Source organism: Solanum lycopersicum, chromosome 5 (assembly GCF_036512215.1).
Source record: "Solanum lycopersicum chromosome 5, SLM_r2.1".
NCBI lineage: Eukaryota > Viridiplantae > Streptophyta > Magnoliopsida > Solanales > Solanaceae > Solanum > Solanum lycopersicum.
The window spans coordinates 20338717-20363719 of NC_090804.1; the positions used below are offsets into that span (position 1 = coordinate 20338717).

The following is a 25003-nucleotide window of genomic DNA, read 5'->3' on the forward strand; positions in this document are numbered from 1 at the left end:
GGTATAATTATGCATGTTATAAATCTCATCCCACCTTTTTGAAGGGAGATTAACGAGACCTACAGAGTACATAGTCGTATTTACGTCTTTTTTCTACTTCCTAAAAGAGAAAAGTGTTCTGGGTGATGGTGTCACAAGTTAGGCATCACCGCCATCCAATATGCTTTGGTGAACCCCCACTATAGATCCAGTGGAGGCATCTTAGTTTCGTTTTTTTTTCATAATTGGGTTGAAAGACCCATACTTTGATCATTCTTTTATTATTGTTGTTTCTTATTGCTTATTATGGATATGAGTGTCAAAATGGTATAAATAGGATTAGTTCTCTCAATGCTAGTAGAGTGTCGGGTGCCAGGTAAACCTAAAAATTGGGGTGTGACATTACACGATGTAACTAGAGCCACAAAAATTTTGTTCCATGATATAAACTCCTAGGTCAAAGTTCTAGGATAAAATTAGTGATATCAAGAGAGTCAACTACAAGTCTAAAAGACAAAAAACTATTAAGTAGTTGTGAAAAAACAACACATTAAAAATTAGTTAAGATTGATAATTTTTGTGGGAATAATTGTTGTGCTAGAGATGCTATATTAGTGAAGATGTGAAAGAACACATCCATCATGAATGAAACATACATGCTCCATCAAATGCAAGCTATACTCAACAAAGGACTTCCATAAAGGACCAAAGCTTATGTTACTAACTAAGCTACGAATGGTTTACAAGACCGTCTCAATGCTATTTAAGATACTATGATATAATTAAAAAAAGTGAAGCTCAATGAAACTACATTTAGACATAAACTACTCTAGGATCTTTCAAGTATCAAGTACGACGATCGATGTAAACATAATTTGCAACAATCGCATACTTAATTCAAAAGGCATAGCCACAAGAAATCCACAAAGATGTTTGCTAAATTAACATCTATTAGATTGTATTAGGAAGGTCAATACTGCAGGGAACATACCTCCTGCTCGCCAGACATCTTAGAAGCAGCTTTTATGGTACTCTCTTCCAATGGTCTACACATAGAGTTTTGACTTGGAGTATCAGACTGCAGGGTAGCAGATGGCATAGATTGCACATCCAGTCCATTAATTGATTGACTGCCCTTATGTTTTGCCTGACCTAAATCAGGCTTCGGCATAGAACTGTCCGGCCTATCCAACTTTCCATCAACTACTCTTCCTGCCACCACGGTTCTTCCAATAGAAGGCTCACCTTGAGAAACACTAGCACCACTCCCATTTGCGATGGCCACTGAATTACCAGCCGAAGACTTAGAAGCAGGTACTGCTGCAAGTTTTAGTTCTAGGTAACCCATTCCAAACTCTTCATCTGTCACCCATGATGGCTGGGGAAAAAGAAGGCAAGCGAATTGTAAATATCAATTAACTAAGTCCCTGAATCAGCATATAGAAACACAAGGTAATTATAACCTCAAACAGAAATAGTTTTACTGCCCCAATTTTTTCTTTTAATGTTTTACTGAACATGGAACTGAATGGAATTTAAGAAAGAAAGACTGCCAGACATGCCCTTTAACTCCATGAAGTCACATCAGGTCCTAACAAAATAACATGTCACTAAAAGCAAAAAAGGCGTAAACATGGGACGTGTCTAAAGATGAGAAGTGCTAATTCTTTTGGGACAAATTGGAACAAAATAAGTACTATTTCATCTCAGGCTTTCGCCAGCCAATGCCACCCTGCTCTCCACAGGAAAAAGGAAAAATGGTAACAAGGGAAGAACAAATACCACAACATCAGGTGAAACAGAAGAGCAAGGAAAACTCAAGTTGACAGAAGGAGAAACTCTTAAGAAACCATACAATATGGTTTTTGACTGTTGTAGTCAGGCAAGGTATTGCTTCAGAATCAGTTAAAAACTATGATTAAGCATTAATCCAAGATTTACCTTTCTAGATGCCAAAGCTGCAGCAACCCCTGTAGCCAATACTTTGAGATCCTCTCTTTCATCAGATTTAATTTTGGCAACCTAGAAGACCAAAGAATAAAAGCAAAAACTTATGAGCTTGATGTTTTAGAGTTCTGAAGATACAATTCTGTATTCGCAATCAGGTTTACCCTCTTCTCAAGGTTTATTCCACTCTTCCGAGTAACTGGAAAGACACTGGAGATCTTTGTCAATAAAATAAGAGCATTTCTGATTTCCATGTACTCAGTTGATTCCAGACATTGTATGAGCAACCTCGTGATTCTTTGACTCCACTTCCAGTGTACCTTAAGCAGAATTGCAACTATTAAGTAATAAGGTAACCAAAGAGTAATTAACAATAAGGAAACAAGAAGCCAGGTGGAATAAAAGAAATAAAGAATCATAACTTTTTTGTATCAGAATGGGAGATAAAGGTGGAAGTCACAAAGAAAATCTAATATATAAAATAAAGACAAGAAAATATCTTAAGAAAAAGAGAAGTAGAGAAGAGAGAGAGTAAAGGAGGACCACCTCATGAAAAAGAGGACACCTTATATACACTTTTTGAAGAAAATTAGTGTTGTGAAGTAAAATTCAATCACAAATTTACGTGTTTGGATGATAATCCATACTGTTTGTAGACCGCTCATTTTTAGCTGCTGAGAAATGCTCCTATGGAGAAAATCTTTGGACGTGAAGTGATTGGCCAAATTATCACGATAGGGGCAAGTAAGGAACTGAGCTCAACTTATTCCCCACAAATTTGGACTGCACTCATGTTTTCCCATACATATGAAATGTCACAGACTAACCTTAATAAACTGTCCATACGTAACACGCTGGCTGTTGGGATATCTGTAATAGACGGCAAATCCAGGCATGTTTCCACACTCACGTTCATAAATTGATTCATCACCCTTCAATTTAAAATTTAAAAAGTTAGAAGAGGATAGTATAGCTGTACATTATTAGAAACTGCCAGTCACACTACTACTTCAGTCCATTGAAGGTATTATGCAACAGAGATGTACTGAAGTGTACCTTCCAATAATAAGCTGTCTTCAATGTCTCATACAAAAATCTTCCTAGACGACCTACTTCATATTCGGTGCAACAACAGATCATGGGTTGTAGTGTCTTACATATCAAAACGTCTATGTGGTTCACAGTGTTAAAGAAAGGTGTTCCAAGGGAATGAAGAGTATTAACAAACACGGCACAATACACAGCGTCCGGCATACTGAATGTACAGCGTGGAAATATACATCGCTGAAGGAATTCCATGTTGATCTTTAAAGTATCAGGACAGGAACTCAGCCATGTATCCTTTTCACGAGTCAGGCGTCTTCGAACAGATGTTACATGCTCTTCATGCCTCTGAAGCTCCGCCGTTAATCGATCTAGAGACTCTTGAATTCTTTCTTTATCTTTTTTCCTTTTTGTGATTGCAGAACTTGAATTATCAGAAAGTTCTTCCAGAGCTTTTAGAGCAGCATGCTGCTTACCAATTTCAGACTCGTAACGGGATCTAGGAACATGAAGATCATATAGTGTAAGACCCCAAAAGGTGGCATACAAGTCTGGGGACAAGCTATTCCAGGCTTTTGAAGGCAACATTGTTTTGATGGTATCAAGAAGATCGGTCCATCTACACATAAGAAAAAAAGGTTGAATAATACTTAAGTTGACCATACAAGCAGGAAAATAGATTATGTGCAACAAACACAAGTACATGCAAAACATTTATATAATAACATTATCGAACTACTCAAGCATGGAGGTCAAGAAAGTATTACGAGATAGGTTTCCGAGAAGAACCAAGATCAAGGAGTAAATAAGCAGATGCTTCTGATCTTTCAGACTCCTTTTCAGCATTGGCTGCATTCACTGCTTCATCACTATCTGAAGGCCAAAAGACATCTGAATTTCTCATACACCTGAAGAGCCTCATAACAGGCCGATAAATCAAAAATGCTACCTGAGGAGGTAAGATATTGCATGTGTTACAGGAAACACGGAAGCATATTACGTACAATGCTGTGAAAACGCTAGAACAGAGAAGTCCTAGAGAAAACCTAAGAGGAAAACATTTGGATGGAAAGTTTTTCTGCCGTTATTTTTTAAAGGATCCTCACTGCCACAAATTATAATGCAGACTCCGCCACTTGGGCAGGGGCCTCTTGAAGTGCAATGCAGCTCACCACCCTCTTTGCACCTTTCTGGATATATATTAAAACGTTCTTAAATTGTAATATAAACTCAATAACAATTCATTTCAAATCTTATTTTGGTTTTTTTTATTACCAAGAAATCCAGAGAGCTAGCTAGCACATAGTTCGAAACTCGGGAGATAAAGGACTTATCCCAAACCCTTCTCTACTTAATATACCCGGCATTAGTCCCAAAATAGCGAACTCATAACGTGCTTAACAGACATGCCATGCGTTGTGCTCTTATCACGGAACCAAAGTTACGGAGGCTCTTATTTTATCTTTAAAATGACAATTATGTCCTTTAAAATATATAAATTTGAGATGCCCTTCAGTCACATGGACCCAAGACTTCAATAGATTTATTAAAAGAAGAATCACATGAAACATAAGAAAAGTTAGAAGACACCAATAGGAATCGGGATAACCTCAGGATCAAGATGATACATATGTACAAGCTCTTCCAGAGCAGGAATAAGAACAGCATAGGCAGCTGTTGGAGTCACTGCACTGGACAAAAATTCCACATACTGAAGAAGGGCTCCATGACACCTATCAAACTGTTCACTGACCATTTTAATATATGGGACTTCCGCATTTATAACTACCCTGCAGAGTAAAATGCAAGATTAAAAGAAATCAATTAATACAGTTGTTGAAACATGTAATAGAGGAATCTATGTTCAAGCACGAGAAGTAGCTCCAGGCTCTTGATTGGATCTCGATCAATATAATATTGAAATCACATTAGATGAGCCCAAAAAAAAAGTATAAACTAATAAGAAGGAAGCAACACAATCCTTCCAGATATAGTATATTCAGCATCTTTCAACTAGGAGTCAGGGAAAGAAGTTGGACTTGATTTTCACAGGAAAATTTTTTACTCTTCATAACTACATGATTCGTATTTCGGTTGTGAAATTTTTCTAGGACACAGCCAGTATTATATATGCTTACAGGGAACGATGTTGAGCAATGAGTAGCAAAAGTGGAATTGCCAACTTTGGTTCATCTTTTGGGAGCAAAGCATCTCTCAGCCTGTTAGTTGATTTAATCAATGCCTGCAAGAAGAGCCACATTTTAGGACACTCTGTCAAATTAGGATGCTAAATGTCAAATTAGATATCTACATCAGGCACACATCCAGGTGCAAGAGGAATCCCAAATGAATTGCAATACCATATATTTAAGATTTGTGCAAAACTAAGTTTACTAGTGAAAACAACATAGACAAACTACAACATCAGAAAGACACCTCAAGCCAAAATGAGATTATTTGTTTTTGGCTGGAGCAGGGGGTTGATAGATTTGTATGTACCCAAGGCTCTTTAATGATGTTGTAGCTATTCATAAATGTTTGAATAACCCAACAAATCAGTGTAGATACATTATATATATTTATCTTTTTCATTTGATTGGTATACTATTTATGTTTATCTATAACAAATCCCACTTTATGTAAATGAATTTAACTGGAAACAAGTTTACGAAATAAAAGAAGAATTTATGAAGATAAGATAAATATATGCAAAGTACCAACATTGCCCTTACTACCATTACTAAATAAGTGGCGGTGAGAGCTCCAGATGTCTTTTCATTTTTCCCTCCCCCAGTAACAAATGAGCATTTAAAGTAAGTATTTCAACCAAAGTCATGTCATTAAGGAGCTGTTGGTTTGTGGGACTTGTATAACAACCTTGAGATAAAATACAGGATCAGTTCATCCAACGTATGGTTGAGCTTTTAATCGAGGATAAGCAATCCCAAGATTATTTATTCCATAACTGTTGTGAAATAACAATTCAAAAAATAACTAGTCCCTAAATAGAACATCATAATGACATAAATGCCATTCTCTTCTCCCCCCATAGTCCATTAAAAAGTCGAGGTAAAAATTAATGATAAAAGTTTCTCCTTATTTATGTTGTGTAAAACCAGACACATGTTTTGTACTATACCCTGTATATTCCATTTTCAGTCCATCAACCAAGCATCTACCATTTTAACTATATCTATTAAATAATCACATCATTACTTAATCCTCGTATAATAATTCGGATATAACTTGTTCGTACCAAACGACTCCTAATGGTAAAATTGGGAGGCGACTTCAAAAAAAATTTAAACAGAGAAGGTGTGAATTTTATAGGATAGACTAAAAGGGAAAGTGTGTCGAACAAAACATGGCAGAGGGTATTATATGCAAAATATATCTAGATTTTCCTTTAGTAGAGATAAGAATTGATAAGTTAGTTAGATTTGAGCCTTTTTCTAGTTTGAGGCAGTCTATTCTAGTTACGCATATAGTTTGTTTTAGGAGTTCAAACTGCAAAGAAGCTAGTCCTTTATAAAAAAAAAAAAAGAGATACTACAATTGTTTGGATCATACTTGGGGGTGTTTGAGTTGACTTTGTTTAAGCAGTTTATAAGATAAGTCATAAGTTGATCATATCCACATTTTGGCTTTTAGCTTATTTTTGTACTCCCTCCGTCCCATTTTATGTGACACCATTTCCTTGTTGGTCAGTCCCAAAAAGGAAATGCCACTTTTCCTTATATGGTAAGTATTTAAAGGTACAATTCCTCTTTTACCCTAGTTGGTCCCACTTAACTTAATTTTGAAGATAGTACTCCAATACATTTATGAGGAGAGAGAAAGTGAGTCTACTTTTTGACTTTTGAAGGGCAATTTGGTAAACATTTTAAAGTCTTTATTTATTTTTAAAACTCCGTGCCCGATCAAATGTTGCCACATAAAATGGGACGGAGGGAGTACTTTTTTGACCCAACTGTAGGCGCATAAAAGTACTTTTTGTCTTTCTCAAACACTTCGCAAAAAAAAAGCTTAGAAATTCCATTTTCAAAAATAAAAAGCTTAAAAGACAAAAACTACTTGAAATAAGTCAACCCCTACACCCTCCTAGAGCCTGTTTAAATAGGCTCATATTAAGTGTTTTTAAGCCAAAATAGCTTTTAAGAACTTTTGGAGTGTGAGTGAATTAAAAAGTGCTTTTGATTACCATATTATTTTGTTGTAGTTAATGTTCCATTTTTCATAATGTTTTGAGATGCATTCTATCGTATTTTACCATGATATTTTCACTCCTATTATTTCTTTTCTGACTTGATTTCCCTTGAGACGAGGGTCTATCAGAAACAACTTATCTACCTCCTAAGGCAAGAGTAAGGTTACAAGCTACCCTCCCCAGACTCCACACGTGGGATTCCCCCTTGATATGTTGCTATTCCTCTTTCTATCTCTTTTATTTATCTATCTTCTCTTGCATTCTCCAATAACTCCCGATTTTCGCTCATTTCTCCCTTCTTGTCCTGCATCCCAAACAAAAGGGGGGAAACAAATCGGAAGATGGGCTTTCACGTTTCAAAATATTTAAATTGCACAATGAATGATCAAAATCAATAAGATCATCATATGTTCACTCCAATATACAAAGATTTAAAAGCTACTAACACTTGCATATGCAAAATCGAAATAAAGTGGTAATGAAAACTCTTCTAACCCACTTCTTTTGAAGACATTTATTTGAAAATATCATGCTCCAGCACCATTGCAGATTCAAGTAATCATTTTCCAGGATAAAAAGTATCTGAAAACTTCTGCAACTAAAATGAGTTTCTAATGCACCTTGTTGTTCCGTGTTATACCAAATGAGGTAGCCTGGTAGCGCAGAGTGTCACTTCCAGCCATGGCATCCAATTGTTCCTCTGTCATATTCTCTGTATAGTGTACATTAGCCATTTGCTGAATGAGCTCCTGCACATTATCAACAACAATTCAAAGTAGGTAACTTTTCAGCCAGAAAAACCAAATCACTTGTCACAAAAAATAAAATAAAAAATCCATACCTGCATGAAAACAAGCTCAATACCATTTCCTTTCTTCAACTGATTGACAAGATACTGAAAAAGGCCCCTCAATTCCATCGACGGATATTTTTTACACCTGGAGAATTTACCAACGATTATACTAAGGTTCAAGCTATGCAAGAACGTAACATGGTATTAGGTTGACATCATTAACTCTTGTTGAAAGCAACTTCTTCTCGATCAACAGCGTGATTTAATCCATTACTGTTAAATAAGTCAAATGAAAAAAATCTGTATTTCTTAACTATAAATTGCTACGGATATAGTATTTCTAAATATAACAATTACAAAAGAATCATTGAGAAATATTATAGCACAATTTAAGGCACGATTCAGGCAATTGACAGATGCAAGATTAAAAGGGCAATCACGGACACAAAGAACAAAGATTAGAGTGATAAAGCATATGGGATCAGCTTGCCCAACAGGAAAAGATTGTGAATAAACAATATTTGACAAAACTGATTTATCACCACAAATATAATAGGAAGCGCGGAAGTTCACAACCCACGGAGCAAGGGTATTAGATGATAGAGCTCCATAGGCTGACCCCATATGAAGTATTGACCACCTTGGTCATCCAGCTATCCTCTTGTTCATATTTGGCTTTAATCACTCTTCCCCACAATAAGTGGTTTTCTTTGGTGAACTGCAACAACCACTTCATCGTTAGAGCTTTAAATTGGATTTCCAGGTTCTTGATACCCAAGCCACCCCATTTTTTCCACAAATGACTGAGTTCCACTTGACCAAATGATGGCCTTTCCTCTCTGTCGCCATGCCATAAGAAGTTCCTCCTGATTCTATTCAATCAATGGCTGAGTTCAAATGGGAAACAAGGACATATGTACGTAGGAAGTGAATCAAGGACTGAGTTGATCAAAGTCAGTCTACGTCCTCTTGACAAGTATTGGGTCTTCCATCTTGCCAGTTTCTTTTCACATATCTCAATAACAGTATCCTAAATCTCAATAGGCTTTGACTTGGCCCCCAAAGGCATTCCAAGATACTATGTAGCTCGGACTCTTCAAAAATGTCAAGGGGTGCGTGTCGAATTCGCCAAAAGTAGTGTATTTTTGGAGAATCTGACACGGGTGCGGCATCAAAAGAGAAAAGTCCGCACAACTTAGCCCAGATAAATGGTTGACAAAGAGCTTACCTCTCCTCCTAGAATAGATGCCAATAGGTTCATGCGGGGAACATCATTAATGGGGTAAAGGAAGCTCTTACCCTAGTTTACGGGAAGGCCCCTGAGATGCTTCAAAGAACACTAGGAATATTCTGACATCTATCAATTGGTTTCTATCAGCATCACAAAATATTTGGGCGTCATCAGCATATTGCAAATGAGTCACCTCTAGGCTATCACTCCCTGCCCTAGCTACCTCAAAACCCTTTTTTTTTTTTTGAAACTAACTTCAGAACCCTTTATCAATCCATACAAATTAGTTGTTTTGAACATAGTGTTCAATCTTTCAATGACAATGATAAACAAAAAAAGGAGAAAGAGGATCCCGTTGTCTAGGACCCCTCTTAGCCTTCAAAAAACCAGCAGGTGATCTGTTAATCAACAAAGAATAACTAACCGTGGATGTACAAAATCCATTTTTGCCCAAAGCGTAACTTCTTCAGCATACATAGCAAGTACTCCCAGTTTACATGATCATATGTTTTTTCTATATCTAGTTTGCAAGGATAACAGGCTTCTTTTGCTGCACTCTTGAGTCTTTTACTTCATTTGCGACTAAAATTGCATCCATGATTTGTCTTCCTTTGATGAAAGCCATTTGTGGAACATCCACCAGATTGGAGAGCACTCCTTTCAGCCATGGAGAATAATTGTTCCCTATCAAGCTAATAGGCCTATAATCTTTAAATCCTTAGCACCTTTCTTCTAGGGATAAGAGTTATGAATGTTGCATTGAAGCTTCTTTCAAAAACTTCCTGCTCAAGGAAGTTATGGAAGGCATTTATAATGTCTTGTTTTTTAATCTCCCAACAATTGATGAAGAAACCCATGGAGAAACCATCTGGATCAGGAGCTTCATCTCCCGCACACAACTTCAGACACCTTAAGACTTCCTCCTCAGTGAATTTTTCCTACAATCTCACCTTGTCTTCCACTAAAAGAGTTGGACAATTATTGAGCACGCTGGTGGGTCTCTGATGAGTGCTCTCTGAATACAACTTTGGTAGAAGTCGCTATGGCACTTTCTATTCTTGTAGACTCCGCGGTTAATTCACCTTGATGTTTTATGTTTATTCATGAAGAAGTGATGTTTTATACATAATACTGATAAAGCTTATTGATTATTTTCTTTCAGTGAAGTAGATTGCATAGTATGGTTGTAAGATATTTTTAAAAATTGTAGTTCTTTTATTATATGAAAGTTAACATGTTAAGAGTTTATTTGCCTCTCATAATAACCTTTTATAACATTGCAATATTTACGCTTGAAAAATCATATTAGAATTTAGAAGTTTTGTTTCTTATGTGTTTCTTTAATCATGTTTTAAAATAATTGAGCTATTAAAGTACTTATAATAATCTTTTCTGTTATTATACAATTTTACTACATTATAAGTTAAAAATTTAAAGATTCCATGGGGCTTACGCCTCACCTCATGCCCCTACCTTTTGAAAAACTGACCTTAACTACATAAATGACACAAGTGTATAGTGCTAAAAATCCCAAGTCACATACTCGTTCAAAGGAAGTAGTACAACACACAGTATTATTATCATATGCAACAAAATATGTTCAAACTAGGGAGATACTCCCTCTATTCCATATTAAGTGGATTTGCGGGAAAATGCACACCCATTAAGAAAAAGGTTTAGGACATAAACTGATCACTACTTTCAACTTTTGCCCCTTTAGTTATTCCAAAGAAAATTATAAATATGAGTAATCAACTCTCTTGAAATTATCACCTAGAAAATGCAAATGAGGGGCAAAAGTAGAAGAAATTTCCAACAACTCTCTTCAACTTTGAACAATTCACATATTTTAAACATTGAAAAAAAACTCCAAAATGAATAGCAAGAAGAAACAACACATACAAGTGACCCCAAAATGATGCCAAAGACTGAAGCCAATCAGACAAATTAAGGCCGTCATCTTTCAGCTTCTCTCTCCCACTTTGTGCCAACCGTTCAATAACAACATATTCCAAAATATCATACTCCAGCTGCTTCAAAAAATAAAATCAATAAGATAAAGTACAAATAAATCATAATATTATCCAATTTTAAATAAAATAGAACTCAAAATGTGATTTGACAAACTACTGTATATCTTTCGTGGACAAGTCATGTTAGCTATTAAAAAATGAATACAAGGAAGCTAATGACAAGCCATAATAGGAGTGTAAAACACTAGCACAAGGTTCCTCAGCAAACTGCTAGTCAAGGCAAGATGCATGACCATGGTATAGAAGTTCTGTAACTTCTGCACAATCAGCAGCAATATGGGGACGTTTGTAAGGAATCTGAATCCCTGGGATGAAACCAACCTTAGTGCCCTTCAGGGAGGAAAATTTTAAAACAGATAAGGTTCTTGACTGAAAGTTGGCTAGATGAATCAGATGATATATTTCCACTATTAAGATCTTCTAACAGACAGAAGGCATGCAATGACCAAGCAGCAACAACAACAATATACCCAGTGTAATCCCAGAAGTGGGGTCTCAGATGGGTGGTGCGTACACAGCCTTGCCCAACCTTGTGAAGGTAGAGAGGTTGTTTCCGATAGACCCTCGGAACATGCAATGACCAAGCACGCATGAGAAAGAGATACACAAAGAGAAAAGTAGGAGCAGAAATGGGAAAAGAAACAATGATTAGACCTGAGTCAGATACTTAAAAGCGTCTACAACAGGTGTAATCATATCCCTGTAAGCCTCAATCTGCACAGATGAACTGTATGTTAAATCCTAAGTCACAACCCAAAATCTTGCAGGACTTGAAAAACATAGGCCTGTAGGCACCAATTAAATGATACCTGGTGAACAATTGTTCGCAATACTGTCATTGGATTGGCATGAGCAAGTTTGGCAACCATTCGACCAAGCTGCTTTAGATTTTCTTTTGCAAGGCGCTTCAGGATCCTCCTAGTGTCCAACTGACACAAAGTAATCGCATTTAACAAAGAGACATGGCAACAAAAATAAAATGCACTATTTCTAGACAGCAGAATAACACCTTTGCTGTTTGCCTTGCAGCCAAAAGCATTGGAAATTGCTCATCATCCTTCTCCCATTCACCATACAAACGATAACGCAGCTAAAGCAACTAACTTCTGATCAGATTACACCAAATAGCAGCAAAGGCTGTAACATGAAGATTAAAACCTTAAACCAACCTCATATGGAAGGAGACTCATTAGTTCCCAGATCTCTAGTCCAACTGCAGGATTTGCTGGTATTAATTGTAAGGAAGGAAGCAGACATCCTCCTAATGCTTCTACGATTCTTGACGTAACATCCTTCAGGTGCATTTGAGGAGTTCGATCTCCAATGGTAACAGTTTGGGAGATAAAGCCCGTTTCTCCACTAGTGACAAGCTCATGTGCACAAATGTAGTAACCTCTCAATACTCTGCATACCTGATTATTCAAGAATCAGAAATACCAATCTTAGGAAATATTTGAAATTCTTACATTAGATTCCTGGGAAATAACCAAAATTAAGTTCCAGCGTAAACAAGAAGTCATAATATCACCAAATCAGGGGCACCAAACCTTCTGTAGCAATAACGTATCTCGATAAAGATGAGGTCCCACAGAAGAAAGCATCTCAAAAAGCTCTTTCCGAAGATTGATATAAGATCTACTGCTTGATGAATTTGCCACTTCCATAGAGTTGTCAGTGACAACTCCAGGATGTGAACCCAAAAGTTGCATCTTGCAAACAAGGTCATTTGGTCCTGATATCGATTTTTCAATGAGCCTGATCACATAAATGAAAATAGAAGTATCAGCAAGCAAGATTAATAGGAAGGACAAATGGCAAAGCTAAAGAAACAATTTGTTTGATGTTTAATGAGAAGCCCATAACACCCTTATAATACGTTTAACGTTCTAATTTGGTCTCGATTAGGACATAATATTTGATCTCCATTTGTGCACTAACTACTTCACCAACTTCCTCTTATCACCCTCATTTAATCCCTAACATTCCAAGATAAGATTTTGGTTCTCATTGATCACCAAATGGTGGCCTTCTCCCCTTCCTCAATTCACCTCTTGGTTCCCCTTCCTTATACCTTACATCAAAGATAAAATTTGCAACTCCTTTGGCACTAGTTGAGTGTCGCTGTTGCTAACCATTAGTATTCCCCTCCTTTGATCAAGCTTCTGGAATAGTACTGCATCCTTCTCCAAACCATCAAACAGAATCCCGAATTGCTTGCTCAATTTAATCTTGTGCCAAGGTAATGGCACCAGCCTCCACTTCCTTGATACACTCACTGGAATCATATTGAATTGGTGTTGGTTCCTCCAAAGAAATTATTTGGCTTTGGAAGGGGTCACCTGTCTTCTCCCTGTTTCCACCAGTCTCAGCCATATCGAACTGTGAGTATGGATTCTCTAAGGTTATGGGTGCCCCCAACATAACGTCTGCCTCCCTCTTCTGCATGTGTATTGCAGAGCTTTCTTTGATGATAAGCTCTCTTGTTTCATCACCATAACTGAAACTTCAAAAGATCTCTCCTTCGTGACCTTTTTTAAAAACTGGTAACTTTGTGTCTATTGATAGAAACAGATCAGTACATGGGTTGTACTAGGACCATATTTACAAGTAAATCCAGATCCTATGATCTCATGTCTATAATGAATCTAACACATCAATAATAGATACATGATCATCAGACGAATCTGATTACACCAAAAACATAGAATCAAGATACAATTCAATTTGATCTGTTCTATACTATTTTTTCTATGTTCTCAAAGCACCAAGAATTTCTCTCCTTCCAGATTGTCCACCATATGCTGGCACGTATGATTCTCCTTCGTGACATTTCCAAGAGTTAAATTAACTCTTTCTGTGAAAAGCTCATCAACTAAAGGAGCCGTTTTACAGGCTGCTGCTTTGGCCATAAAACACTTTGGCCCAAGATCATTTAAATGAGTGTTTCCAGCTAACGAGTAGTCCACTGGCCCACTTAGCTCTTCATTCAGATTTTCTAACCTTTTACTTGGACCCAACACCGAGTCCTTCATTAAAGAGGTCAAGTGGGCACAACCACAACTGTCATCTACTCTCTCCCCAAATGGGTTTGTTTACTAGGATTCCTAGTATTAAGGGATTTTTGTATCGTACCACAGAGGTTACTTTGTATTACCCTCTGATAAACAAGACCACAACCTGAATTGACCTAGCACTTTTCTTCTTCGAAGAAAATCGAGTGTTATTCAAACAAGAGATCGTATCTCACATTGTTTTCACCCATATCCAAAAGTGGTTCCTGATTCCGTCTCACGAGATTGACACCTCTTTCGGCATGTTTCTTCCATCGTTTGCAATCAATATCTTTGCCCACTTCATATGGTTCTTCAACTCTGTCTCCTCTTCAGTAGTCAGTCAACCACCATAGAGTTCCCCAATTTCTGCAGAAACATGAATCCACCATGAAGACACCCAATTTGTGCAAAAACTTGATACGACCAAAGTTGTAGGGGAACTCCTATAACTTTGACCCAAGTTTCTTTGACTTCCATGAAGGTTTGTACACAACCTAGAATCGGGCACCACAATTCTAGGCTGAGATTTAGGTTTTTCCATTTCCACTGGCCTTAAAATTATTTGTTCTACAATGAATCTGTTTGATTCAAAGAAGAATGTGTTGCGGTATAACACATAATTATTGACTCCTAAAACATTACTCCACTCAGATGGCAGCCATCTTATGATTTCATACAAGGTTTGTTTCTCTTTGTTGGCCTCTTCCACAAGACACCTACTCCACAGTCCATATTCTTGCTTCTGCTTGTCTAATGTGCTTGACACCTTTGTTTCTCTTTTGCTTTTTAAAAGTCATTTGTTGTACCTTTGTTTCTCTATTGCTTTTTAAAAGCCATTTGCTGTCCCTCACAGCCTTAAAGTGAGGACAGTTGGAGTCTGTTAAGCTTGGTAGAGGAACTGTTACCAGTATTTTGCGATTAAATGCTATATCATTCCATCAAGCATTCAAGACTGGTTCAGGATGATAATCAAAGATTTTCCCCCAGCATTTAAGGCTATAATGCTAATATACCTCCCATGTTCATTATGTTTCCTAGTACAATTCTTTCTTTTCTGTCAGCAAACTTCCATCTCCTGGTTTTCTTTTTATCAGAGGTGACTCCTCTTAGTATGAAGCATATCCATCCCATCATCTTGCTGCTTACAGTCGATCTCCTCATTATCTTCGACTTCTCTCCGCCAATTTATACCAAAGAAAACCATCTGCATTTTTTCTTTGAAATAGGTAACTTTGTATTATATCACAAAACAGTACATGGGTTGTACTGAAACCATTATATACAAATGTCTCCTTTCCACTTGTTCAGTCTATATTGAGTCTAAAACATCAATTACTGATACAGTGTCATTGGAGTATACTTTATTACACCAAAAACATAATAATAAAATGCAGTTTAACTTGACTTTCTGGACATCATTCTCTATGCTCTCAAAACACCTAGAATACCTTTCTTTCCAAATAGTCTGCCATATACTAGCAGGGATAATTCTCCATCTGTTTTTGTCCTTTACATTCTCCCCTGCTGCCTTCCAACTCTTCAAAGCCTCTGAGACCTTCCTGAGCATGGTCCAAGAGATGCCTTTGTGATTCAAAAAAACTCCTCCATCGTTTTTTGGTATACTTGAAATGTAGGAACAAATGGTTCACTGTCCCTAATGCCTTCCATCAGGGAAAGCACCTAGAGCATAAGGTTATCCCTGAACCTTTAGTGACCATTGTAGGGTAAAGTTGTCTCAATGGCCAGGGGGAGAATGTCAAAGGAATGTATCACGATCCCCACATGTGCATGTCTTTCGTCAATAAGTCTAGCTGGGTTTTCTTCTGAAGAAGGTTGCGCGCCTTGTGTAAGTATTGGTTTTTGAATATCTCCCGACACTAAAGGTGACTCGGCCAGCAACTTTGGTCAATGAAAAATGCATGTTAACTATCCCTCTTCCTCCTTCACATTGCTAGTGATTGCATAGTATGAATTTTGACAAAAGGGAAATTATGCCAAGTACAAATGAAACGAGGAGGAGAACACTCAACTTTGATTATTCTCTCAAGCTATCAGGTTTTAAACATTGGAGCTCGAATAATATCAAATGTTGCAACATTGATCTCTTCTTTCATATAACACTTGAAGAAGAAACAAAACACATAATCCCATATCACATTTCTGCGAAAGATAATCTCATTGAGACAGAGTCTAAAATGGGAAAGAAAATCATAGAAAAGATAATATAATTATGGGAAAGAGGACAAATATACCCCCGAACTACCATAAATGGTATGCATATACCCTCCGTCGTTCTTTTGGGACATTGGTGTCCCTGTCGTCTATAAATTAGAGCATATATGCCCTTCACTCTAACGAAGGAGCAGGGGCACCAATGTCCCCGAAGTATGACGGCAGGGGCTTCAATGTTCCAAAAGTATAACGACAGGGGCACCGGTGTCTGAAAAGTATGACGGCAGGGGCACCAATGTCCCAAAAGTATGACGAAGGGTATTTGCATACCATTTACAATAGTTCAGGGGTATATCTGTCCTTTTTCCCTATAATTATTGGAAAGAATTCATCTTAGTTGAATGTGACTGACTATAATAGATACACAATATAATTTACTACACTCCTAAGTCCTAACAAAGAGAAATGATAGTATCAATTACACGTCCACCTATGCACACAAAATTACAAAAATCAAATTTTCAAGGACATGAGGAGGAATCTCTGGAGCTACTTATGCAAAGAGACAGTTGCAGACAAGCTAGGAAGATGGAAAATGATTCTATTAGCAAAAGGCCTAGGTACAAGGGGTTTATGAATTGAAAAGGCTGACTTTTTTTTATATGAATTTCAAATGTGAGGGGAAGAAAGCGAGGAGAAAAGAGGACAAAGTTTTACGATGAAAGTAAAACTTGTGTCCTGGAATGTTAGGGGATTAAATAGTGGGGATAAGAGGAGATTTGTGAAGAGTTTAATCTTCAACTCGAAGGCTGACATTGTATGTTTACAAGAGTCAAAGTTAGAGGGTGAGATCTATGATATAATAAAAGAGATCTGGGGTGGTAGATGGGTTAAGTGTGCCTGTTTACAAGCAAGTGGCACTAGGAGGGGCATTTTGATGTTATGGGACAGTACATCATGGAAAGGGGAAGTGCTGGAAACAGGTTCCTACACCCTCACCTGCAAGTTTGAGGCAGTGCTTCAAGATTTCAATTGCCACCTAACAGGAGTCTATGCTCCTAAAATGGCAGAGTTGAGAGAGAGCATGTACTATGGGAGGAAATAGGTGTTGTCAGAAGTCTTTTCGAGGGGCCTTGTGCAGTGCGCAGAGATTTCAACATCATAAGATATCCATCAAAAAAGAGAAATTGCAAAAGAGAACTCTAGGTATGATATAGTTCTCTATTTTATTGAAGATATGAACTTGGTGGACTTATAATTGGTAGGGGTAACTCACTTGGTTTAAAGGGGACAATAACAATGTTGCTTCTAGAATTGATAGGATTTTAATTTTCAAGGAGTGGGATGCCAACTTTTAGCAGAATTCAACAATGGTGCTACAGAGATTGTGCTCAAATCAAAGTCCCATTGCTCTACAATGTGGAGCTTGGGAGCAAAACAAATCCTATTTCAAGTTTGATAATTGGTGGCTCAAAACAGAGGGTTTTATGGAAAATATTAGAGAATGGCTGGAGTCTTTTGTTTTCACTGGTAAGCCTGATTATATCCTTGGGTATAAGCTCAAGGCCCTAAAAGGCAAATTGAAGGAGTGGAGTAGAACCAGCTTGGGCAACCTAGGGTTACAAAAGGTCCAAATCCTAAGCCAGTTAGCTATGTTGGATGCGGTAATGGCAAATAGAGTCCTAACAGAAGAAGAATCGGAAATGAAGGCATCTTTGATTATGAATTATGAAGAGCATCTTAAAAATGAAGAGAAAGCATGGAGACAAAGATCAAGAGCTTTGTGGTTGAAAGAGGGGGACAAAAATACTAAGGGCCCGTTTGGCCATAAGATTTCCCAATAATATTTGGAAAAAATTTGGCAAATAATGTTTGTCCATACAATTTGTCATTATTTGGCAAATAATTTTGGCAAATATCCCCAATTCCCAAATACTAGTTTTCTCTAGTATTTGGGCCAAATCTCATTATTTGGGATCTTTTGAAAATTAAATTTTTACCCCAAACTTTTATCTTTTATAGAAACACCCTCTATAGTAGTTGCTTGGGTTGTATTACATAATTTTTTACGTGGAACACCAAAATAGTGATGAAATATTTACTGAATATTAAGTAATGATTTGATTGTTAATGAAAATGATGAAATTGGCTCAAGGTAACAAAGTCATGCACTTTGTATACTTCACGATGTATGTAATGATGTTTGTTGCACTCATTTCAAAATTATCACATTGCTCTAGTATCATGGACACTATTTGTTAGTCGTAATGAACATCCTACAAATCTATAGTTAGTTTTGATAGTTCTAAAACTTATGGGTATAAATCATATTTTTCTAAAAAGGTGAAATATATTTTCCAAATCCTATGGCCAAACACATGGTGAAATTTCACTCAAATTTACACTCAAATAATATTTGCCAAGAATATTTAGAAATCTATGGTCAAACGCTAGCCAAGTATTTCCACAAAGTGGCCAATGCACACAAAAGATGCAACAACATTTATCAACTGATAATTCAAGATGAAATAGTGAAGGATCCAGAGAGAAATGAAGGGGAGATTATTGGTTTTTATCAGAAGCTTTATTCAGAAACCTCATATAGAAGACCTCCCAGCAACCTAATCAACTGTCCAATGAACTATTACAAAAGGAGTTTGAGGAGCAAGAAGTACTAGTATGTTTGAAGATGTGTGCCACGGACAAAGCTCCTGTCCATATGGCTACAGAATGGGGTTTTTTATCAAGTGTTGGGATGTAGTGAAGAAGAATATCATGGATACCTTCAAGGGTTTCCATTCTCACAATATTTTTGAGAAGAGCTTTAATGCCACCTACATTGCTTTGATCCAAAAGAAGAATGGTGCCAAGGTACTTAGAGATTTTAGGCCCATCAGCCTCATCGGAAGTGTATATAAGTTGCTATCTAAAGTGCTGACCGAAAAGCTGAAGAAAGTGGTTGACAAGCTAGTGGATGCTCAACAGATGGCATTCATTAAAAATCGACAAATAATGGATGCCATTCTAATTGCAAACGAGGTAGTAGATTCAAGAGTTACCCAAGGAAAGGCAGGAATTGTGCAAGCTGGACATAGAAAAGCCATATGACCATGTGAACTGGAAGTTTTTGTTGAAGATGTTTGCATGTATGGGTTTTGGAAGGAGGTGGATTCAGTGGATCAAGCATTGCATCTTTACTGTCAGATTGTGCACCAGAAGGTTTTTTCCCTGCTCAAAGGGGTTTGAGGCAGGGAGATCCCCTATCTCCTTTCCTTTTTATCATTGTTATGGAAGGCCTAAATTACATGATAAAGGTCGCCAGAGAGAACGAATGCCTCAGGGGTTTTGAGGTAGCAAACTCAAACCTCAATATCAAATGGCAACATAGAAGTCACTCATTTAAAGTATGCAGATGACACCTTAAAATTTTGTGACGCTAATGAGGGACAACTATTGGTCTTAAGATCAATCTTGGTGTTGTTTGAAGGTGTCTCACGTTTGTATATCAACTGGAGAAAGAGTCAGTTGTATCCTATTAATAATGTCTCTAATATGGAGGAACTGTCTTGGATTTTGGGAAGGGAAGTAGGTTCGTTGCCTACCATTTATCTGGGCATGCCCTTAGGTGCCAAATCAAAGGCTTTGAACATCTAGAACCCAGTGATTGAAAAGTAGGAGAAAAAGCTAACCAGATGGAAATCTCAATGTATCTCTTTGGGAGGCAGAGTGACTCTCATTAATTCAGTTTTGGATGCCTTACCTACTTACATGATGTTCGTCTTCCCTATTCCTAATGGGGTGATACAAAGACTTGATAAAATTAGGAGGGATTTCTTATGGAAAGGGATAGAGGAAAATGATTCCACAGTCAAACATTTAGTCAAATGGAACAAGGTTCCTTGGGGAAGAAACGTGGGGGTCTTGGAGTAAGGAATTTGAAAAGGCAGAGCAAAGCCCTTAGACTAAAGTAAATATGGAGGTACTCTCAAGAGCCATAATCATACTAGGAAGTAATTTAAGCAAAATATGGAGAGGAGAACAAGTGGATGACAAAGGAGGTCCTTACACCATATGGGTAAGTCTATGGAAGTCCATCAGAATCTTGTGGCCTCTCTTGAAGATCAATACGACCATCAGGGTAGGAAATGGCATCAAGGCTTCATTTTGGATTCATTTTGGGAGGATAAATGGTTGGGCAACTTTAGCTTGAAAAGTATCTTTCCAGAGATGCATGACTTGGCAGTGAATAAACAAGTGAGTGTAGTTGAGGTTTGGACGCAGCATGGATGGAATTTCCAATTTAGAAGGAATTTCAATGATTGGGAAATCGAGACTGTGACTAATTTTTTTGGAAGGTTGGAAGCTTTCACATGATAGATTATGGTGGAGCAGAAATAACAAAGGCACATTCAAGGTAAATTCTGCATATAAGTTTCTAAATCAAGATGGACAACAACATTCTCTTTGGCCTTGGAAGCAGATTTGGAAACCTAAAATTCCTTTCAAGGTGTCATGTTTCACTTGGCTTCTGGCAAGAGAAGCAATTTTTAACACACGAAAATCTCAAGAAAAGGAAGTTCTCCATGTGTTCTAGATGCTATTTATGCGGGGAAGAAGTTGAGACAGTCAATCATCTGTTTCTCCAGTGCAGAATATCATCCCAGCTATGGAGGATTTTCATTAGGCTCAAGGGGTTTGCTTCGGCTATGCCTAACAGAATCACGAATCTTTTATACAGTTGGGGAGCAGTAGGGGTGGGAGCTGCAGATAGAGATAGATGGAGGATTGTCCCAGCCTGTATTTGGTGGACCGTTTGGAAAGAAAGAAATGCTAGATGTTTTGAGAGCAAGAATTGTGATCTCCAAAAGATCAAACTAAATTGTATCAGGCTTTTTGTTTCTGGTGCAACCAAATGTATCTAGAGGACACTGAATGCATTATAGATATCCTAGGTTCCTATTAGGATTCAAATTCAATTTTCTTACTTTTTGACAAGCTGTAAATATGGTTTAGTGCAACCCAAGCACTGGTTTCAATGAATATAAACAATGTTACCTTCTCATAAAAAAAAAAAACAGTCAAATAATTATGATAGATTTTGATTTACCTGAATAATCCATCACATATTTGTACATGTTCTGCTGGATTGAGATGTGAGAGACGGCCAAACAACACATGAGCATGATACCTGGAAGTTATAAATGTTATATGTAAAGGTATCCATATGTCTAAATTATAAAAGAAGACAGAAGAGCAAAAGATCAAGATACCACAAACGAGTCAACAAACATGGAACTCAAATGACTCTACCTACAGATGATGAGAGAAATTTTTTTACCTGCTGAACAAGAAAAAAGGGATATCTAGGGAAACAGCATAGAGAAAGACAACACTGACAAAAATCAAAGTATATAACCCTACTTTAAAATGGATTCTTCCAACAGAGAATACTCCAAAGTATGTATTCTACTTCTTAAAAGCAAAAACAAAGTGGGTTTCTGAAAAAAATCACGAGTAAAAATACTTGGCAATTATACAAAGACAAATTAGAAAAACACTGATTAAGGCCTAACAAGTATGTGAAAAACTCTTCATAGTTTTAGGCAGTTAGCTAGACTGTACTGCAAATAATCCACGAAATTAGTACTGTGATAAAGTAAAACATTGAAATTGGTACAGTACCTCCAAATAATGGGATAAGAAACCAATAAAACTTATTTAGCATACATGTCGGTCGTTAAAATAGCACTCTCAGAGAAAAAGTAAAAATACTCATTCTACGAGTTCTTATAAGTAAGATAAAGTTGGCCATTTAACCTCACCAGTTTCAAAACAAAAAAAGATTAAGTTGGCCATCATTAGTTGATTAGTCATTCTGATTAGCATACTATAAAACAAATTCACTAATTAAAATCAAGCACACGAGTATTCTTGACTTTTGAGATATAGACATTTGTGATTACTAAAATTAAATTAAAAACAATAGCAAGAGACAAATATATGACCAAAGAAATTGAAAAAAGATTATGATCAAGTGAAATATCAATTATTTAGTTTCACTTCTTCATACGAGCTCATTGGCAAGGAAACTTTTGCCTTAGAACCTTGATGACGACACTGAAGCGCACGTAAAGTGAGGCAAAGCGCTCAACACATTTTGAGCCTCGCTTCAGGGCTTAAGCGCGCTTTGATAACACTAGGTATAAACCAAGAAACATTAGCATATTTCCCATCAGAGGATCAATATCTACCAATAAGGAATAAGGATTAACATGCAGCTAAAAACTAAGACATAGCAGTCTAATCCCACTAGTGGGGTTTGAGGATGGTAGGATGTACGCAAAACCTTACCCCTAACTTAGTGGGGTAGAAAGGTTGTTTGCGAAAGATCCTCGGAACAGGCAGACAAAAGAATGGATATTATATGCCTAAATGTCTGACACAAACAAAAGTAAGTTGCTATATCACTAGACAAAAGAACTGATATTTACTTTCTAGAAGAAAAGGAGAGACCCAAAAGTTATAGTCAAAATATATAACCCAGAGAAAAGATAGTCAATTATTACATGCATAAAATCAATCGGAGCAAAGTAAAGGTGAACAGATGGCCAGAACACGCACACTGGCAAATGCAAAGGTTAGCTCATAATCATGGAACTTCGAAATCAAACTTACCAGTCATTCACTTCAAGAAATCCCATAAGCAATCCCAGGGGTTGACTATTTTCCAGCTCGGAGGAACGCTCAGCAACTGCCTCTGTTTCCATGTCCAATGCAGCATACAGATCCACTGTCACATCTCCTTGTTTCTCTTCATCCATGAGATCCTTCCCAGTAGCAGCAAGATTTATTCTCCCTATTTTGTTGGCCTACATAAATCCAAGAGGAAAACTAAAATAACCCCCTAACCAAAAAAGCACGCAGAATTTCAAGCTAAAATACCCGCATTGAACAGAAGTATTCACACTAGAAAATGTTGGAACCTCATCAAGTCTCTTAGCTGAAAAGGCATTGTAATGGTCAAAAGCATCCTCCTCCTTGGGAAGTAAATGTGCATAACTGAAACAAAAACCAGGTTGTCAGTAGCAATAAGTTAATTAAATCCAATAGTCTAGGTTACCCACCAAAAGGCAACTAGAAAGCCCAATTATGCTTTGGGCCTTTGGCAACTCAAATTAATTAGTAGATGCTTAATGCTCTAGCTTAGAATAAGCAACTCCTTATATCTATAACATGAGGATGTAAAGATCCTACTTATTATCTCAACAAGAGAAGAAACATAAGTAGCATATGTTTTCCCTGTACTCATTTTATCAAGCTTAGAATTCTCTGCCTTCAATGGCCTACCTAGTGCCCTTTGACAATAATCTCAGGGAAATATCATTTTTATCATCATCATCAAACGATCTTTTAGATGATAACATTCATATCATCCTTTTACAAGCAGTATGTTGTACACAAAAGAAGCCACGAGAAAACCACATGAGATACTCTAAACTCTTTAAAATACTTTTATTTGGTCCAACAAATAACAGTGCCTTTGATTATCTATTTTGTTCCCCTAACATAATTCACATTAGTCGCCAGCATCAAAAGGCATTTGTATCCTATATACTCTTAGTGATGTCAATGTGCATGAGATAATAACCAAAATCATCGAGTCAAACTCTTAGTTTTTGATAAGATACACAACTTTTTACATTTTTTTACAAGGTAAATTTCTCAATATGTGTGTGTCATCCAAACTTGTATCTATACATAAGAATGTGTCTGATAATATACACAGTTTAATTACAATCTATGGTTTGTGAAATAGATAATAAATAACAAAATCCATTTTTGCAAGAGCAAAATAAAGAGAGAGAAAAACTACTCAAGCACAAAGAAAGACATAATACTAGCTAGCAACTCAGAACTTATTTAAAGCCTAATGTTCACTATAAAAGTTATCTTTTTTGGCACTCAAATACTAAAAAGAAATTGTGAAGGGAAGGAGGAAAAGGTGGGATGAGGTAACCAAGCATAGAGATATACTCACATGCTGTCGACATCAATGAAGTCTCTTTTCACCAGCAAGGCCGTCAGCTGATAAAGTTCACTTGGAACAGGATCATTAACTTCCAGGCGTTGGTAGTATTGAAACTTAAACCCCAGAATCTGGGAGGCATGGGACTACAAATAGTAGAGAAAAAATGGAAAACAAATGCACTTTCAGGACTGCGAGAGCTCCACAAAACGAGAAAACAACAACTCAACCACAACTATACCTTGGGAAATATGGGAATCAAGTCCAAAAATATACTATTACCAGGCTGACGTTCAAAACACTCCAAAACCTGGAAAATCATAGCCAAAGATAGAAGTGAACACTAAAATTTCAAAAGTTTAAAAGGATGGAATTAAAAAAAATGCATAGAACGGAGTAGAAATGCACGATATCATTATGGATAAAAACGTACAATATCAAATACTCGGTTTGGATCCAAATCAAAGTGCCCAATCAACGACTGCATATAGTCCAAGAATTAGAAATACATAAAAATA

General features: G+C 37.0%; 1 protein-coding gene across 3 annotated transcripts in view; it reads right to left on the reverse strand.

Annotated features, from left to right (window-relative positions):
* LOC101261518 (THO complex subunit 2) overlaps window positions 1-25003 on the reverse strand; it is a 54399-nt gene that overhangs the window by 11113 nt on the left and 18283 nt on the right. For all 3 annotated transcript variants that reach the window (XM_069297957.1, XM_004239212.5, XM_069297958.1), the window contains 22 exons: window positions 24919-24966; window positions 24727-24795; window positions 24498-24631; window positions 23443-23518; window positions 23135-23328; window positions 21567-21647; window positions 12782-12989; window positions 12404-12646; window positions 12244-12324; window positions 12044-12163; window positions 11889-11948; window positions 11104-11231; window positions 8019-8115; window positions 7798-7926; window positions 5109-5212; window positions 4580-4760; window positions 3738-3919; window positions 2983-3589; window positions 2754-2858; window positions 2091-2246; window positions 1921-2001; window positions 971-1357 (listed from right to left, as the gene is read on the reverse strand). In XM_069297957.1, coding sequence (XP_069154058.1) covers window positions 971-1357; window positions 1921-2001; window positions 2091-2246; window positions 2754-2858; window positions 2983-3589; window positions 3738-3919; window positions 4580-4760; window positions 5109-5212; window positions 7798-7926; window positions 8019-8115; window positions 11104-11231; window positions 11889-11948; window positions 12044-12163; window positions 12244-12324; window positions 12404-12646; window positions 12782-12989; window positions 21567-21647; window positions 23135-23328; window positions 23443-23518; window positions 24498-24631; window positions 24727-24795; window positions 24919-24966 — 3471 coding nt within the window. The remainder of the gene's footprint in view (window positions 1-970; window positions 1358-1920; window positions 2002-2090; window positions 2247-2753; window positions 2859-2982; window positions 3590-3737; window positions 3920-4579; window positions 4761-5108; window positions 5213-7797; window positions 7927-8018; window positions 8116-11103; window positions 11232-11888; window positions 11949-12043; window positions 12164-12243; window positions 12325-12403; window positions 12647-12781; window positions 12990-21566; window positions 21648-23134; window positions 23329-23442; window positions 23519-24497; window positions 24632-24726; window positions 24796-24918; window positions 24967-25003) is intronic.